Below are 19,132 nucleotides of genomic sequence, written 5' to 3'. Positions count from 1 at the left end.
GCTGCCACCCAGCCTCACCCAGAAATGCCCATTTTGTGGCCACTGAGAAACAGCTGATATGTGTACAGCTCTAAATAGAGTCTACATATGTATGAATATCATGTTTATAATATTGCAAAAGGAAAATAAGTTCAAAGATGACAAAATGATTAACTTAATATGTCTGTGTAGCAGTTTATTATGGTTTCTAAAGGTATAAATATGTGTCCTACAATATAATGTATATCATTTTCTTTCAGCTATACAGCGGGCCCCTGTAACATGATATAGTAGTGTGCCTGGCTTATCTCAGTCTGGCTACATAAGAAATGTAAAAGCCGTGAAGTTTAAAGCCTACTATCCACTGGCAGATCATGATATGAGTAGTAGTCCCATGACAGGTGAAAAGGTAATGGTCTAGGTCAGGAATAGATGCAGAATGTAGTCACTGCTACTATCTACCAGCCCAGATGTGGTTGCAAGACAAGAAGCTAGGTATATATTTCATCACCACGTTCTGTGCTTTAGGGAAACTCTCAGTACTGTAATTTACAGCTCTGCAGTACAGACTGGACAGCTAGACAAGCGATTTGGTTGCTGCAGCTTTAGTCACAATAATCAATAACTGCTGAGACTGCATGGGAATGCAGTCAATGCTGTTTGTTCATTTGCCTTTTATTAAACTAAAAATAGGTAGCTTATACGGAAAAAGAGAAAGAATTAATTAATATAGACTTTACTATACATTTATAGCAACTCCAACTATCATGGTAAACCAATTATGGGGGTATTCAATATGTGCCAATATTTCCAGACAGGGGAAATATCGGCACTCACCTATTCAATGCTGACGTTAACGACAGCATTGAAGGGTGTCAAATGCAACTTTTTAAATGTCTGATCTGTTTTGTTGGAAACGGCCACGGATTGTCAAATTAATGGCCGGTGTTCAACAATAAGTGGCTGTTTCCACCGGTCTGCAGACTGTCCAACACTCGACAGCCGGAACATTGAATTCTGACTGTCAAGTTACTGTCAGATCAAAAAAAAAGCGGGTTGGAATTCCGATTGTTGGGACGTTCTGATAAATTAAATAAGTTAAAATCCCATATTGAATACCCCCTTAACATCTTTTCAAACAAACTAAATTGGGTACCCTAGACGACTAAGTGGGGTTTGTGGTACACACCGCGCTGTTGGTAAAAGTATAGATCGGATAGAAAGTCTCACACTGATCACAATAATACTGTTAGGCGCAGAGCAACCACCCTACTCAACAGTAGTGTGTCGACACGGCTCAGACGTGCTAGGATACCTGGGCCACAATGAGACTGGCATAGGTCCTAGCTGGTAATCATTACCGGTCGATTGGCGCAACACCGAGACCAATGGATATGAGCGGGCAGTGCCCTGTAAGGACAACTGGAGTGGACAGGGAACTGACCAGGAGGAGGAAAGGTCAGTGGGGAAAGGGAGAGTCTGTCTCAGCCGCTGACTCTGTTGCCACCCTATAGGTCCACCGGAAGGTGCAGAAGCCCTAGATCTTCCCGCACGGCAGCCACGTTTGAAGCACGGGTTAAGCCTGTGCAACTCCGGTGCCCTCCAAAGCGTCTTAGGTGGTGGCGACAACCAACCGGTGGAGGTAACAGGTGGACAAGAGGAAAACTAACTAACACCCCGGTGGCTGAGACAGGGGACCCCCTAGAGGAGGATACTAAGAGGGAAGCTGACCCAGAATACCCTAAGATATACTGAGCTAATATGTATACAACTAAAATAACAAACTGAGATACAGCAAGAATAGGCACAAGAAGGGTATGGAACGATACCACAGGATCCTGAGAGTAACCAGACAGGAAGACGGATGATGCAGGGAAGGAACTGCAGCAGGAACGCAGGTCTGAAGCTGGGGAGTTGCCAGAGTGAGGAAGCTGCAAGGCGCCCACAAAGGATTATAGCCAGCGTCTAAGTGGTGAAAGACGCCGGTATTTGAAGAGAAGAAGCGCGCGCAAAGCGCGTTCCGGGTCGCGCCGTGATGACGGCGCATGGAGAGAGACGCCAGCGGCTGCACAGCGTCGCTGCTAGGCAACCCCCTGACGCCCGTATGCCGGGCAGGAAGTAGCCGGCGTAGACGTCGCCTGGCAACGCGGGTCAGAGAGCCGACCGCCGTGCGCCCCGGAGGACGGGGAAGGCTGTGCACGGCGGTGACCTCTGACAAATACAAGCCAATAATACAAGCCACGCTTGAAAAAGTCTCCTAGGAGATGAAACGCGTTGCTTTACTTTCGCCAGTGCACCTGACTGCTTCTGACTTCTGCCCACACCGGTATTCTGAACTTCCGCCAATATACCATTCCGGCTACAGATCAACGCTGCCGCCCGTCACCAGGAGCTACAGTGTACAGTCCTTAGATTTTTATCCAGCCGCCCTCCAGCACACTACTGGCACTTCATCTCTGCTGCGTGTGCACCGGGAACAGAATCTCGCAGGTCCGGTGCCTTTAAAGGATTGCCTTACTGGGACTCCTGGATGGGTGAGAAATCACTTCTCATATCTCCCTGCACATACTAAAATTGCAGGTGAAGCAGCGTTTATACTTCTGTTAAATGCCGTTATGCTCTGAAGTGGATATCATTGTATGTGTTGCCTACTCACCTACTAAAAACCTAACTTGGATTATACTAACAATCTGCGGCTTCATACTACTCATCCTATGCATCAATATGTGGATGAATTAAGCGGAAAGTTCTCCTGCCTTTTTTATTTACAGCTGGGATGCCAGCATTTTATAGTCAGGTGCTAATCAGATTTAATTTTAACCCTAATCTTTTTACTAAAATACAGGGGCGGATCCAGGATAAAATGACAGGGGGGGCACCATGATAAAAAAGGGTTTGGGTGGGGGAGGGGCGGTGTTAGTGGTGCCAGTGTACATGCTAAGAGAGCGGCAGGAGAGGGTGGGAATGGAATTAAAATTGGCCCTGGCATTTAAAGTACGCAGTCCCACCATGGCGACAAAAGTGAAGGATGTAGTTGTGCGCGCGCCAAAGGTGCGCTCCAGAAAAGGGTGTGTGGCCACTCAACAGGGGGCGTGTCAACACCATATACAACTTCTACACATTATGCAACAAAATACTAGACCCCATTATACTTGCCCCTTACACATGATGCCAAATGGAATGAGCCAAAATTGACATAATGCCACTTGGATTGAGCCAAAATTCAAATAATGAAACATGTATTGAGTCAAAATTCACATAATGCCACATGGATTGAGCCAAAATTTACATAATAACACACACAGATTGAGCCAAAATTCACATAATGCCAAATGGATTGTGTCCAAAATTCACATAATGCCACACGGATTGAGCCAAATGCATAAAATGCTATACTGATTGAGCCAAAATTCACATAATGCCACACGGATTGAGCCAAAATTCACATAATGCCACACGGATTGGGAAAAAATTCCCATAATGCCACACGGATTGAGCCAAAATTCCCATAATGCCACATGGATTGAGCCAAAATTCACATAATGCCACATGGAATGAGCCAGAATTCACATAATGCCACACAGATTAAGCCAAAATTCACAATACACTTCATAAACAGGGACATTGTCCACCAAAGGCGCGCATTAAACATTTACACCATAATGTCCATTACACGTTAAGTTACACGCCATTATGTCCATTATGTGTTATGCCAAACACCATAATGCCTATTAAAAATTATGCTACATAAGTGCTGCTTCTCTACATGCTCATTGCCAAGGGTTCCATGCTCATTGCCAGAGGTTCCATGCTCGTTGCCATGTGGGATTACATGCTCATTGCCAAGGGGGAATACATGCTCGTGGTAAATGGGGGACAGCCGCCGCCAGGCAGAAGTGATAGCCACTGACAGTGTCAGAGCCTGGCTGTATTCAGAGCACTGCAGGTCCCGGCTATTTGAAATAATACCCCTTTCACACCAGAAAATGCATTCCCAGTTTGGCCCCTTTTACACCAGCCTAGTCCCTGCATTTTCTGGTGTGAGGGGGAGAGAAAACCACCCCTCCCCCCTTTAACCAGTTTTCTCATTTAACCGGCTATAGCTTCGGAACCAACTGACCCATTTACATGAGACAAGTATTATATTGAAGAACTTTTGAGTGGGCTTTGAATGATTTTGGTCCAGTGAAACTGGAACGTTTGGTTCCAGAGTAATCTGCCCTCAAAAACATGAACAGCCATTACATTACATTTAAAAAATAAAAAAAATCGGTTTACACGCAATATCTCTGGAAGCAATTAACCTGGTATCATATTGAAGGCCCAGCGATTTGGAATTGAATTAAATCAACCACAAGCTTCTGTGATGCCAGGGCGGGAACTGGCAGCCGTCGGAACCGGGTGGGGGTCGGAATTGACGGGTCCTATATTATCCTATGGGGAAAAATGTTACAGGTTTGCCAGGCGATATCTCCGGTTCCCGGGGGGCTAGAGACACGGGGCTGGGCTCGTTGAAAAGCCCTGGTCCTCAGCTACAAAATAAATGACAGGGGGGGGCACGTGCCCGGGTGCCCCCCCCCTGAATCCGCCACTGCTAAAATATATGTTATAATTGTTTATGTTTGTTGCTTATATACCAATCTCAGTTGCTTACCCCCCCCCCTCCTGTATCATTATTGTCATTATAATTTTATATAAGGTTTACTAAACTAACTGCTACTTGGCGTGGCTTGTATTATTGTGATCAGTGTGAGGCTTTCTATCCAATCTATACTTTTACCAACAGCGCGGTGGGTGCCACAAACCCCACTTTTGCAATCTCTTTTTGGAGTCTAGCAAACTCCTCACACCTGCAGCAGTTGTCCAAGATCCTAATGCTTAATTATAACAATTGTTGAAAATTTTCTTTTGACTTCTCTGAATTAGCGCCGGGGCTCTCTTGGCCGTGGTTTACCACTCCCGTAGAGTACAACCCCCTTCCACCATAGACGACTAAAAACAATTGCTAAAGTCATAAGTAGAAACTATCTTGAATTGTCCAAGAGACCTCCTGCCTGGACTCCCAAGACAGCAGATAATAGATGTGCATGCAGGGCAGGTGACAGGGGGGGTCAAGGGGGACAACTGTGACGGGCCCCAGCAATCTCAAGGGCCCCAGAGCTTCCATGCCCCATCATAGGCCGCTGGCACTCTAGCCTCAGTCTCTGGCTCCTGTACTTTATAGCACATGCACGTGTCGTCTGTTCCGTGCCTGCTTGTAGTGCTCTGCGTTCTTTTGTGAAAGTGACAGGCCAGCAGAAGGCAGCAGCCAGGAGCCAGGCCAACAGGACTGAGAACGAGAGAAGTCTGCACCTGAAAGCAGGATCTGGAGCAGCGAAAGGTTAAATGAGGCTCGTACAGAAGAGGGTTGTGTGGATTTGGGATTAGGTGGGGGCCCCAGAAATATAATTGTACAGGGCCCCAAGATTTCTATTGCCAGCCCTGTGTGCATGAGCAGTCATGGGTGCATTAATGTACAGTTGTCAGTGACCATTCATACTCTGAACTATGTCTGGCTCTGTGCCTAATCATCTGAGTCTCCAGAAACATTGCTGTCATTACTATACTAGTATACTATACAATAATAGAATAACATCTCAATGTTTTATTCTTCTAATGAGAACAATGTGGCTACCACATACATACTTAGGGATAAGTTAAGAGCCTCATACTTTTTGATAAGTATCTTTTTATTCTGATAATGAGGAAGGTAAGACTTATTTATTTATTTACAGTTTCTTATATAGCGCAGCAGATTCCGTTGCGCTTTACAATAGTAGATGAGTGTATATTAGGAGGAAATTTGAATAAAGCCTGAAAAAAGTTACTATTCAAATAAAAAAATCCAGTATACAAGATAAATAAATATATATATATATATATATATATATATATCATATATAAAAATTGCATAGTGCAAAGAACAGCAGATCACAGAATATTTGTGCAAGTACATTACACATAGTTGTACTTTTCATTTCTCAAATACTGAATTAAATCTTGCATCAATAAGTGAGCCACCAGGTCTGTGCACCTTGGGTTTGTCTTTTTTTGCTGAAAATATGTTTTACAGATAGTTGTAACCCGATGCAACTAGGGCTCACTAGGGCCCTTATTCTGATCGGTGCGGCCGGAGCCGATTATGCGGCCAGGACCGTGCGTGCGAAACCCCGCCTTCCATACGGATCGCCAACTCCGTCCGTATGCGGTAAGAAGCTGTCCGAACGGACCGCACGTGTATTTTTCACGGAATACGCCTCCTCCATCTAAGGGAACCTCCCCCATCATTCGATGGTCGCAGACCATCGAATGCAGGACCGAGTGCTCCACCAGCACCCGCAACCTCAGACCACACGGACATTTTTCCGTGCAAAAGCAGAGATCTGGGCGGGCAGCTGACATCCGGCGATGTCATATGTCCGCCCCCTACACTTGCGTCACGGCCGCATTACCATACGTACGCCCAGCGTTTTCATGGGAACTCCCATGAAACGCGGGGCGTATGCATATGGTAATGAGCCCAAATAGCCCTTCACGCCCCTCTCCACCCCCTGTTCGGAGTGTTCACATATCATGCGGAATTTGGCCGTACGCCCCACTCGCACATGCGCAGAGACGCCTCTGCACATGCGCAGACACAAAACATCGGCAGGCCGAACGCACGCGGATATATCCACACCGATCAGAATAAGGGCCTAGGAGACTGAGTGTGCGGTTTACTTTGACATGACACTTGTACATTGTGTGTGACTGTACAATGAGCAGAACATAACTTATATTGATATTGAAAAAAAGGTGTGACTGCTGCATTGCAGCACTTTGTCCCCCACACTAGCGTGATTTGGCCCCTTTCTACATGATTTCGACCCATGGACAGGGCAGGATTAATGGGGGCTCAGGGAGGTCAGTACCCCTGGGCACCCCCCTCTATCTAGGGCACCCCTGTGGCTGGCATGTATTTAAAACATTTTATTTTTTTTAAGATAAAGGTTCTGAATAGCATGTTTACCCATGGGGTTTACATGAACTCTCCAAACAACTTTGTAGTTTACATGTACTCTCTTATCACAATTTTCCTACCTTTGCTTTATAACATGTCCTTACATTTTAAACTTATATATAACATATATATGACCTACATGCAAGGCTTTGCTACTAATATTGGGGCAGATGTACGAAGCAGCGGTTAAGTGCTTAAGTAGCACTTAACGCCACTAAATGGACTTTTTAACGTTTTGGGAAAATGTACGAAAGGGGCTTTTTACGTCCCCCTGAGGCAGCCCTGAACTTAACGTTCAGGCGCTGTCCTCCTATTTGAAGTTATGGCTTTTACGTCGCAGGCAATGTATTATTGCCTTCCCCGACGTTAAGCCCGCTGTTTCTCTTCGCCAGCCTCAGGCTGGCGTTAGGTGTGTTTTTCCTGTCTAATGCCTTCTCCCCCCTCACTCCATTCCCGGCATTCTGATGAACCCCGGGTCTCCCCACCGCCTGCTAGCCCGCCGGCTCCTACCACGCACCTCTCCCCCATCCTTCACAATCATTTTTTCCTCCTCCTTTTTTTTTTTTTATCAAATTTTTAATAGTTTCTTCGCTCCTTCTCCCCCCCCCCCCCAGCTGCGTACATGTCCCCCCCTTTGCTGCACCGCACCTGTCCACTTGCTCACACCATATGCCTGCATCCCTCCCTGCACCTGTCCCTCCTCATACTCGTTCATTTGTGCCTTGTTACTTTAGTATAATTTAGTATATATTTTTTTACATCTTTATTTGTATTACCCTGCTCCTGTCTGCTAAACCCCCCCCCCCCCCCCCCTGGTAACATGTCCCCCCTCCCCCTGCCGCATCCGTGCCTGGACTATAGTGTATCCGCTGCCTGCTCCCACCAGCTATCCCCCTTTTTTTAATTAATTAATTTATTCCCTATTTTTTTAATCTTTTTTTTATTGCCCTGCTCCTGTCTGCTACCCCCCCCCCCCCCCCTGGTTACATGTCCCCCCCCCCCTCCCCCATCTGTGCCTGGCCGCTGCCTGCTCCCACCACCTATCCCCCTTATTTTTATTTATTTATTTATTCCCTATTTTTTAATTTCTTTATTTTTATGCCCTGCTCCTCTCTTATCCACCTCCCCCTGCCGACATGTTTCCCCCCTGCTGCAACCGCACCTGATCGCATGTTACAGCCAGCGCTGAATCCATTCATTCTCTTCTCCACCTTTGCTATTATTTTTTTATTATCCTTCTTAGTTCTATAGTTTTTTATTTCTGATTTTACACTACTTCTTTCATCTACTTCTCACCCTGGCTACATGTTGCCTCTCTACTACATCACACATGACCGATAGCGCACCCACCGCAGCAAGCTTCCCTTCTCGTATCCCCCGTCTAGTTCATTCATTAAAAAGCATCTATTTATTACCAAATTTCCCTGCTTCACTCTATTATCCTATCACCACTGACAACTTATCCACCCCTGCCGCATCCGCACCAGAGCGCAGGCAAACGCTGGCGCACACTTATTTTTTCCTATCCCCAATATTATTCATTTAATCCCCCATTTAGGATATTTTTATTCATAAACCTCTCCCCACCTCCCTTCTTGGAATTGGCAAGTATGCCGGGGTGCAGCTTTCCACACCCGACACTGACCTTCCGTCACTCACTGCACCACTATGTTCCCCCTTCTTTTACACACATATGTGATTGTTTTTTTTTTATTATTAAATATCCATCAGAACCTTAGTCTTCAGCCACATCTAGATGATTTCTGCAGCCTGACAAAAGTGTTTAAAACGCTGCTTTAATGCTGTCCTGGGGTTTTATTGTACGTGCTTTTATTTATTTATTTATTTATTTTGCGGGTGGTGGAGAGGGAAAACTTCTTTTTTTAAACTGAATCCAGGCAGCCAATCACAGCTTGCTGCATCATGGCTCCGCCCCCTTGAGCTGCTATATTAGCCAGCTCCAGAGAGGGAGCAGCCAGTCCGACGGTGCTGGAGGAGCAGTGAAGAGCTCCTGAAGAGAGGCAAGCCCTGGGAAAGGGGGTGGCCCAGCAAAAGAGCTGCTTCAAGGGCCACCTCCCCCCAGGTGAAGCACACAGAAGGAGACAGCCAAAGCCCAGGGAAAAAGGGGGTGGCCCAGCAAAAGAGCTGCATCAAGGGCCACCTCCCCCCAGGTGAAGCACACAGATGAAGATGGAGAAGCCCTGGGAAAAAGGGGGGTGGCCCAGCAAAAGAGCTGCTTCAAGGGCCACCTCCCCCCAGGTGAAGCACACAGAAGGAGATGGAGAAGCCCTGGGAAAAAGGGGGTGGCCCAGCAAAAGAGCTGCTTCAAGGGCCACCTCCCCCCAGGTGAAGCACACAGAAGGAGATGGAGAAGCCCTGGGAAAAAGGGGGTGGCCCAGCAAAAGAGCTGCTTCAAGGGCCACCTCCCCCCAGGTGAAGCACACAGAAGGAGATGGAGAAGCCCTGGGAAAAAGGGGGTGGCCCAGCAAAAGAGCTGCTTCAAGGGCCACCCCCCCCCCCCCAGGTGAAGCACACAGAAGGAGATGGAGAAGCCCTGGGAAAAGGGGGGTGGCCCAGCAAAAAAGCTGCTTCAAGGGCCACCTCCCCCCCCCCCAGGTGAAGCACACGGCAGGAGACGGAGAAGCCCTGGGGAAGGGGGGTGGCCCAGCAAAAGAGCTGCTTCAAGGGCCACCTCCCCCCCAGGTGAAGCAGGAGACGGAGAAGCCCTGGGGAAGGGGGGTGGCCCAGCAAAAGAGCTGCTTCAAGGGCCACCCCCCCCCCCCCCCCCCCCCCAGGCGAAGCACACGGCAGGAGACTGAGAAGCCCTGGGGAAGGGGGGTGGCCCAGCAAAAGAGCTGCTTCAAGGGCCCGGACCCACGGAACCTACCTATGGGCTCAAGACAGGTAAGTATGTGTGGGCTTTGGATGTATTAAAGTTTCATTTTTAAATGGGTCTCAGTGTGTTTATTTAACTATTTCTTTTACTGTGGAACTACAAGTGCCGGCGGGCCCTTTAAAGCCCCGCACGCTGGGACTTGTGATTCTCCAAGTCCCTGCATGCGGGGGAGGCTTGCTGGGACTCATAGTTCCACAGCCCTGATTGGCTGAGCTATGCATATGCGTCTCCATGGAGACGCATCGGCCAATCACGCTCTCAGCCTCTGTAGCGCTGGGATAGCGCTACAGAGGCTGTTAGCGGCACCGGAGAGAGCCGGTTCTCCCCGCTGTCAGTGCGGGGACAGCTGGCTGTGAAGAGAACAGCGCTGGACCTGGATTGGTGAGTAAATTTGTGTAAAAGTGAGGTGTGTGGATGTGTGTGTAATAAAGTTTTACTTCTCTGTGTGTGTGTGTTTTTTTTAACATTCTTTTTACAGGTGGACTACAAGTCCCAGCGGGCCCATTATTGCCCCACATGCTGGGACTTGTGGTTCTCCAAGTCCCAGCATGCGGGGAGGTCTGCTGGCACTTGTAGTTCTCCTGTATCAAGCAATGTTATGTATGTAAGATTTAACCATATCAGGCCGGCGTCCACTGGCCACGGACGCCGGTGACAGCCCCGGGCTTCAGCCCTGGACGGGTGAAGCCTGGGGGGGGGGGACCCCTTTATGGGGGGGTCCCCACTCCCTCCAGGTACCCCGTCCAAGGCTGACCAGCCACGGTGCTCATGTTTCGGCCGGGGGACCTTATATAAAAAGTGTCCCCTGGCTGTGGCATGACACCAAGGGCTGTTGGAGCCCGGTGCTGGTTTCAAAATACGGGGGACCCCTCGTTTTTTTGGCCCCCGTATTTTTGGAACCAGGACCGGTCCAAGAGTCCGGGGCTGGTTTCAGAAATACGGGGGACCCCTATGGCTTTTGTCCCCCGTATTTTTGGAACCAGCCCCGGCTCAATGAGCCCGGGGCTGGTTATGCTCAGGAGGGGGGACCCCATGCTATTTTTTGTCAAAAAACACTGTTCCACATTTTTGGACACAGGGCCATGCACAGATCTCTATTATCTGTGCATGGTTCTGGCCAAAAAAACTTTTCATTTGTGTGATTTTTAAGGCCGCCTTTTATTAGAACTTTTCTGTGGCGGGGGTGCTATCCTGGCAGGCTGGGTATAATCAATAAAGAAGAAGAGAAGGTTTTGCGCTATGGATGCACATCTAAATAGGAGGTCATTTTATAAATTAAATACTTTATTAGTTTTTGTTTTCAAAGATAAGGAGGAGTTGGGTCCGTGTTCTTTTAATTTATAGGTCCACGGGTACTATCCCTCCTTATGGGTTGTGAAAATGTTTGAGAGGTACAAGATTTTAGAACAAACATTAGACAAACATACATATTGTGTGAAGTGCCACTACACTTATAAATATTTGGAAAGGTGTGTTTATAGATTAAAAAAATAGGCCTTCGGTTATAAGTCTGTTTATTCACTGTTTGCCACACAGTATCAATTTACCTCTATTTCTCTGTGATTTACAGTAATATACTGTTTTTAATAGGAGGAATGCAGCTCCCAGGAGTGTCTATTGTATTATTTATACATTTAGATACTTTTCCCATAATTTTCTTGTAGCTGTTTCTTTTGTTACAATTTTAGCAAAGTGTGACGTTCTTTGCTAAAATTGTTTCAAAATAAACAGCAACAAGAAATTCAAGGGAAAAGTATCTAAATTTTTACAACATACAATAGACACTCCTGGGAGCTGCATTCCTCCTAATAAAAACAGTATATTACTGTAAATCACAGAGAAATAGAGGTAAATTGATACTGTGTGGCAAACAGTGAATAAACAGACTTATAACCGAAGGCCTATTTTTTTAATCTATAAACACACCTTTCCAAATATTTATAAGTGTAGTGGCACTTCACACAATATGTATGTTTGTCTAATGTTTGTTCTAAAATCTTGTACCTCTCAAACATTTTCACAACCCATAAGGAGGGATAGTACCCGTGGACCTATAAATTAAAAGAACACGGACCCAACTCCTCCTTATCTTTGAAAACAAAAACTAATAAAGTATTTAATTTATAAAATGACCTCCTATTTAGATGTGCATCCATAGCGCAAAACCTTCTCTTCTTCTTTATTGATTATACCCAGCCTGCCAGGATAGCACCCCCGCCACAGAAAAGTTCTAATAAAAGGCGGCCTTAAAAATCACACAAATGAAAAGTTTTTTTGGCCAGAACCATGCACAGATAATAGAGATCTGTGCATGGCCCTGTGTCCAAAAATGTGGAACAGTGTTTTTTGACAAAAAATAGCATGGGGTCCCCCCTCCTGAGCATAACCAGCCCCGGGCTCATTGAGCCGGGGCTGGTTCCAAAAATACGGGGGACAAAAGCCATAGGGGTCCCCCGTATTTCTGAAACCAGCCCCGGACTCTTGGACCGGTCCTGGTTCCAAAAATACGGGGGCCAAAAAAACGAGGGGTCCCCGTATTTTGAAACCAGCACCGGGCTCCAACAGCCCTTGGTGTCATGCCACAGCCAGGGGACACTTTTTATATAAGGTCCCCCGGCCGAAACATGAGCACCGTGGCTGGTCAGCCTTGGACGGGGTACCTGGAGGAGTGGGGACCCCCCCATAAAGGGGTCCCCCCCCCCCAGGCTTCACCCGTCCAGGGCTGAAGCCCGGGGCTGTCACCGGCGTCCGTGGCCAGTGGACGCCGGCCTGATATGGTTAAATCTTACATACATAACATTGCTTGATACAGGAGAACTACAAGTGCCAGCAGACCTCCCCGCATGCTGGGACTTGGAGAACCACAAGTCCCAGCATGTGGGGCAATAATGGGCCCGCTGGGACTTGTAGTCCACCTGTAAAAAGAATGTTAAAAAAAACACACACACACAGAGAAGTAAAACTTTATTACACACACATCCACACACCTCACTTTTACACAAATTTACTCACCAATCCAGGTCCAGCGCTGTTCTCTTCACAGCCAGCTGTCCCCGCACTGACAGCGGGGAGAACCGGCTCTCTCCGGTGCCGCTAACAGCCTCTGTAGCGCTATCCCAGCGCTACAGAGGCTGAGAGCGTGATTGGCCGATGCGTCTCCATGGAGACGCATATGCATAGCTCAGCCAATCAGGGCTGTGGAACTATGAGTCCCAGCAAGCCTCCCCCGCATGCAGGGACTTGGAGAATCACAAGTCCCAGCGTGCGGGGCTTTAAAGGGCCCGCCGGCACTTGTAGTTCCACAGTAAAATAAATAGTTAAATAAACACACTGAGACCCATTTAAAAATGAAACTTTAATACATCCAAAGCCCACACATACTTATACTTACCTGTCTTGAGCCCATAGGTAGGTTCCGTGGGTCCGGGCCCTTGAAGCAGCTCTTTTGCTGGGCCACCCCCCTTCCCCAGGGCTTCTCAGTCTCCTGCCGTGTGCTTCACCTGGGGGGGGGGGGAGGTGGCCCTTGAAGCAGCTCTTTTGCTGGGCCACCCCCCTTCCCCAGGGCTTCTCCGTCTCCTGCTTCACCTGGGGGGGGGGGGGGGGGGGGGGAGGAGGTGGCCCTTGAAGCAGCTCTTTTGCTGGGCCACCCCCCTTCCCCAGGGCTTCTCAGTCTCCTGCCGTGTGCTTCACCTGGGGGGGGGGGGTGGGGAGGTGGCCCTTGAAGCAGCTCTTTTGCTGGGCCACCCCCCTTCCCCAGGGCTTCTCTGTCTCCTGCTTCACCTGGGGGGGGGAGGTGGCCCTTGAAGCAGCTCTTTTGCTGGGCCACCCCCCATCCCCAGGGCTTCTCCGTCTCCTGCCGTGTGCTTCACCTGGGGGGGGGGGGGGGGGGGGGTGGCCCTTGAAGCAGCTCTTTTGCGGGGACACCCCCCTTTTCCCAGGGCTTCTCCATCTCCTTCTGTGTGCTTCACCTGGGGGGAGGTGGCCCTTGAAGCAGCTCTTTTGCAGGGCCACCCCCTTTCCCAGGGCTTCTCCATCTTCATCTGTGTGCTTCACCTGGGGGGAGGTGGCCCTTGATGCAGCTCTTTTGCTGGGCCACCCCCTTTTTCCCTGGGCTTTGGCTGTCTCCTTCTGTGTGCTTCACCTGGGGGGAGGTGGCCCTTGAAGCAGCTCTTTTGCTGGGCCACCCCCTTTCCCAGGGCTTGCCTCTCTTCAGGAGCTCTTCACTGCTCCTCCAGCACCGTCGGACTGGCTGCTCCCTCTCTGGAGCTGGCTAATATAGCAGCTCAAGGGGGCGGAGCCATGATGCAGCAAGCTGTGATTGGCTGCCTGGATTCAGTTTAAAAAAAGAAGTTTTCCCTCTCCCCAGCCGCTAAATAAATAAATAAATAAATAAAAGCACGTACAATAAAACCCCAGGACAGCATTAAAGCAGCGTTTTAAACACTTTTGTCAGGCTGCAGAAATCATCTAGATGTGGCTGAAGACTAAGGTTCTGATGGATATTTAATAATAAAAAAAAAAACAATCACATATGTGTGTAAAAGAAGGGGGAACATAGTGGTGCAGTGAGTGACGGAAGGTCAGTGTCGGGTGTGGAAAGCTGCACCCCGGCATACTTGCCAATTCCAAGAAGGGAGGTGGGGAGAGGTTTATGAATAAAAATATCCTAAATGGGGGATTAAATGAATAATATTGGGGATAGGAAAAAGTAAGTGTGCGCCAGCGTTTGCCTGCGCTCTGGTGCGGATGCGGCAGGGGTGGATAAGTTGTCAGTGGTGATAGGATAATAGAGTGAAGCAGGGAAATTTGGTAATAAATAGATGCTTTTTAATGAACAAGACGGGGGATAGGAGAAGGGAAGCTTGCTGCGGTGGGTGCGCTATCGGTCAAGTGTGATGTAGTAGGGAGGCAACATGTAGCCAGGGTGAGAAGTAGATGAAAGAAGTAGTGTAAAATCAGAAATAAAAAACTATAGAACTAAGAAGGATAATAAAGAAATAATAGCAAAGGTGGAGAAGAGAATGAATGGATGCAGCGCTGGCTGTAACATGCGATCAAGTGCGGTTGCGGCAGGGGGGAAACAAGTCGCCAGGGGGGGGGGGGGGGCGGTGGATAAGAGAGAGGAGCAGGGCATACAAATAAATAAATAAAAAAATAGGAAATAAATAAATAAAAATAAGGGGGATAGGTGGTGGGAGCAGGCAGCGGCTGCACTGTGCCTGCGGCCAGGCACAGATGCGGCAGGGGGGGGGGGCGGGGGACATGTAACCAGGGGGGGATATGCTAGCAGACAGGAGCAGGGCATAAAAATAAAGAAATTAAAAAATAGGGAATAAATAAATAAATTTAAAAAAGGGGATAGCTGGTGACAGCAGGCAGCGGATACACTATGTCAGCGTCCAGGCACGGATGCGGCAGGGGGAGGGGGGGGGGGTTAGCAGACAGGAGCAGGGTAATAAAAATAAAGATATTAAAAAAATAGGGAATAAATAAATTAATGAAAAGGGGGATAGGTGGAGGGAGCAGGCAGCGGCTACACTATGCCGGTGGCCAGGCACAGATGCGGCAGGGGGAGGGGGCCATGTTACCAGGGGGGGAAGAGGAGAAGGGAGAGGAACAAGTGAAAAAATTAAGTTAAAAAAAAAATAGGGCAAAAATGAATTAATTTAAAATAAGGGGGATAGCTGGTGGGAACAGGCAGCGGTGGCAGTGTGCCAGCGGACAGGCAAGGATGGGGGGGGAGACATGTTACGGGGGATAACAGAGAGGAGAAGGGCATAAAAATTAAGAAATAAAAAATAGGGAATAAATAAATGAAAGGGGGATAGCTGGTGGGAGCAGGCAGCATCGGCAGTGTGACAGCGGTCAGGCACAGATGCGCCAGGGGGAGGGGGGACATGCTGCCAGGGGGAGGGAGGGGTGGGACATGTTACCAGGGGGAGGGGGGACATGTTGCCAGGGGCAGGAGGATGTGAGATTGCAGGCATACATAAATTAGACGAAATCTAAATTAACAAAACATAAATGAAGCTGCCGACGGCAGCATGCTGACACAAGAGATAGGTGTCAGCATGCCAATAGCCGCTGGGCACATCATAAATTTTGGAAAAATTTAGGGGTGAAAATAAAAAAAAAAGGGAGGAAGGGTATAAGGAGGAAAAAAATTACAACAAATTTAACTTGCCAAGGATGAAAAAGTGTAACTCCTCTCAGTGAAGAGAACGGAGAGAACACATAAGCTGAGCAAAAAACCAAGCAACCAATCGCAAGGGGTAAAAATACCCATGTGACTTTGGTATACAAGCAAAGAATTATGGGTAAAGAAAACAGGACATGCGCAGTAAAGGATGCAGAGGACGTTAAAGTCTGACCGAAAAAAATTACCAATTGCAGATAGGAGGTGAGTTAACGATTAACGTTACTCGCTAGCGCCAGGTTCATACATTAGAGTGAAAACTGTCCCTGCTCCTGAGCGTTATGCCAGGCGAAGTGGGACACGTTAGATTACAGACGTAAGGAGGACATTGATACATCTGCCCCATTATTACTTAAGTTTATCTGCTATTTTAGCAACTCTCTGGACTTTAAGTTTATACTGCCTTTATTCTGTGTTTTGAGTAAACAGTGTAATATTCTCCCATGCAGTTTGTGGCCAGCAATGACAAGAGGGAGAGGTTCTCCTGTCTGTAGTGACCCAGGCCCCCAAAGGCTTATTCCGACCCTACCCATGGGGCTGATAAAACTTTTAAAAGGTGTGAAATCGTATGTAATTTATTTTGTATCTGTAGATTGTCACTGCTGCACCAAGGATACATTGAATCCCGGGCACTGAATGGGATCACATATAGTGCAATAGGGCAGACGTATTAAGCCTTAACAAGCATGGGTCCTCAAACTGCGGCCCTCCAGATGTTGTGAAACTACAAATCCCAGCATGCCTTGCCACAGTTTTGCTATAAGGGAGTGTTAAAACTGTGGCAAGGCATGCTGGGATTTGTAGTTTTACAACATCTGGAGGGCCGCAGTTTGAGGACCCATGCTTAACAAGAGATAAATTCAAGTGTGATAAGGGCCCTTATTCTGCTTGGTGCGGCCGGAGCCGCATATGCGGCTCCGACCGTGCAGGCGAATCCCCGCCTTCCATACGGATCGCCACCTGCCGTCCGTACGCGGATATGTGGCGATCCGCATGAAATTGGACGGGGATACGCCTCCTCCATGGTGGGAGCAGCCCCTGCATTCGATGGTCGCCGAACATCGAATGCAGGGCCGCACGCTCCACCAGGTCCCGCAACACAAGACCACACGGACACTTGTCCGTGTGAAATCTTGTATGGGGGCGGGCAGCTGACATCCGGCGATGTCAGATGCCCGCCCCGTACCCACGCGTCACGGCCTCATTACCATGCATACGCCCCGCGTTTGCATGGGAACGCCCATGAAACGCGGGGCGTATGCATAGGGTAATGAGGATAAGTAGCCCCTCACGCCCCTCTACGCCCCCTGTGCGGCGTATAGAGAATCCTTGCGGCGAAATCGCCTGCACATGCGCAGAGTGACCTCTGCACATGCGCAGAAGAAAAACATCGGCGGCCCGTACGCAAGCGGGAATATCCGCATCGATCAGAATAAGGGCCATGGAGAGATAAACGTCCAGCCAATCAGCTCCTTACTGACTTTTTTCAAGCACAGCCTGTAACATGGCTAGCATGTTAGCAAGTGATTGGCTGGACGTTTATATCTCTTTATCACCCTTGCCTTTATCTCTTGTTAAGGCTTAATACATCTGCTCCATTGTATGCAAATCGACCGCATATGATGTATCTTATGCAAAAAGATTGCATATGACGTTCACCTACTGGAAGCATTGGCTTTATTTATAGAGTAGACAATGCTGCAAGAATTTGTTGAATTACAACCATACACGCTGTGTAAGTGTTCTGTAAAATATTCACAAATGTCCACAATGTCAGGTCACACTGTACCTTCTATGCTGGTTAAAGTAGCAGGTAAATGGCTGGAAGCCAATCTCTTTATTCCAAAATTTCTCCCAGCGCAGAACATTCTCAGAATTCTTCTGGTTCTCTCTCTCACATGGAGGAATATATGAACACTGTAGTAACACAAATAATGAATTAGCTTTTTCCTCCAATACAGAATTATTTGGTGGTTTATTTGTCTTGTTGCATAAATAATACATCAACATGTAAAATAATAGAAATATTTAAATATATACTATATAGTATAACATATTAAAAAGGTAGTACTAGTACAAATAAGAGGATTCCCAGCTCATATTGGGGTAAATTTACTAAGATGGGAGTTCTATTAAAGGCGGGATGTTGCCCATAGCAACCATATTATGTTATTTAGCATCTATTAGAGGATAATAAATAGAATCTGATTGGTTGCCCATAGCAACATCCATATTCAATAGAACTCACATATTAGTAAATTTAACCCATTGTGTCGGATTCCTATCCAGATACAAAAATGGCAAATTCGCAAAGCACCGATATTTTGTGCATCAGTCAGACCTGTATTGCACATGTGACTGATGTCACATTTAAAAAAAATGAAGGTGTGATACCTGAGTTTTGTATTATGAGTTTTAAGGCCAGGGTCTCAGTCTTCTAATACCCCTTTCAGACAGAAAAAAAGACCCGCGAATTTACCTGGTCCAGGAGGGTAGACCCGGGTTTTTTTTCTGTCTGAAAGGGTCAACCCGGGTCTAAAATGCCAGGGCTTCAACCCAGGAATTTACCTGGGTTTTTCTCGGGTCTGTATTCCAAAAACCCGGGTCGCTGGCTGTCTGAAAGGAAACAACCCGGGTTTTGGGGATTATTACACATTGTTAGGCACTGATTGGCTCTCCTGGTGGGGTGCTGGCTGATTGGATGTGAGGATGGGCCTCTCTGATTCGCTGGGAGGGCATGGCAATGGGGCTGGCCTCTAAGGTCATTAGGGAGCTGAAGAAAGGATAGCATGGCCCATTGGTAGAAGCAAGAGGTGAGAGCTGCTGGCAGTGAGAGGGGAGGAGGATATCGGCAGATGACTGGGACAGTCAAAGATGCCACAGTGTACTCAAACATTGCAAACATACTGACAGCCATGTGAGGTAACAATAAACTTGTTTACAACATATCCTTGCAATGCAGTGAGCATTCACCACCCACTTTTGATGACCTCATCTCTGTGTGCCTTTAAAACTGTCCTAT

General features: G+C 47.7%; 1 protein-coding gene across 2 annotated transcripts in view; it reads right to left on the bottom strand.

Annotated features, from left to right (window-relative positions):
* KCNMB4 (potassium calcium-activated channel subfamily M regulatory beta subunit 4) overlaps nt 1-19,132 on the bottom strand; it is a 93,957-nt gene that overhangs the window by 23,368 nt on the left and 51,457 nt on the right. For both annotated transcript variants that reach the window (XM_083182543.1, XM_083182542.1), the window contains exon 2: nt 17,900-18,027. In XM_083182543.1, coding sequence (XP_083038669.1) covers nt 17,900-18,027 — 128 coding nt within the window. The remainder of the gene's footprint in view (nt 1-17,899; nt 18,028-19,132) is intronic.

Source organism: Crinia signifera, chromosome 4, assembly GCF_055691185.1.
Source record: "Crinia signifera chromosome 4, ASM5569118v1, whole genome shotgun sequence".
NCBI classification, from domain to species: domain Eukaryota; kingdom Metazoa; phylum Chordata; class Amphibia; order Anura; family Myobatrachidae; genus Crinia; species Crinia signifera.
The sequence above is the reverse complement of the archived record's forward strand: the minus strand, read 5'-3'. Positions and strand labels throughout refer to the sequence as shown.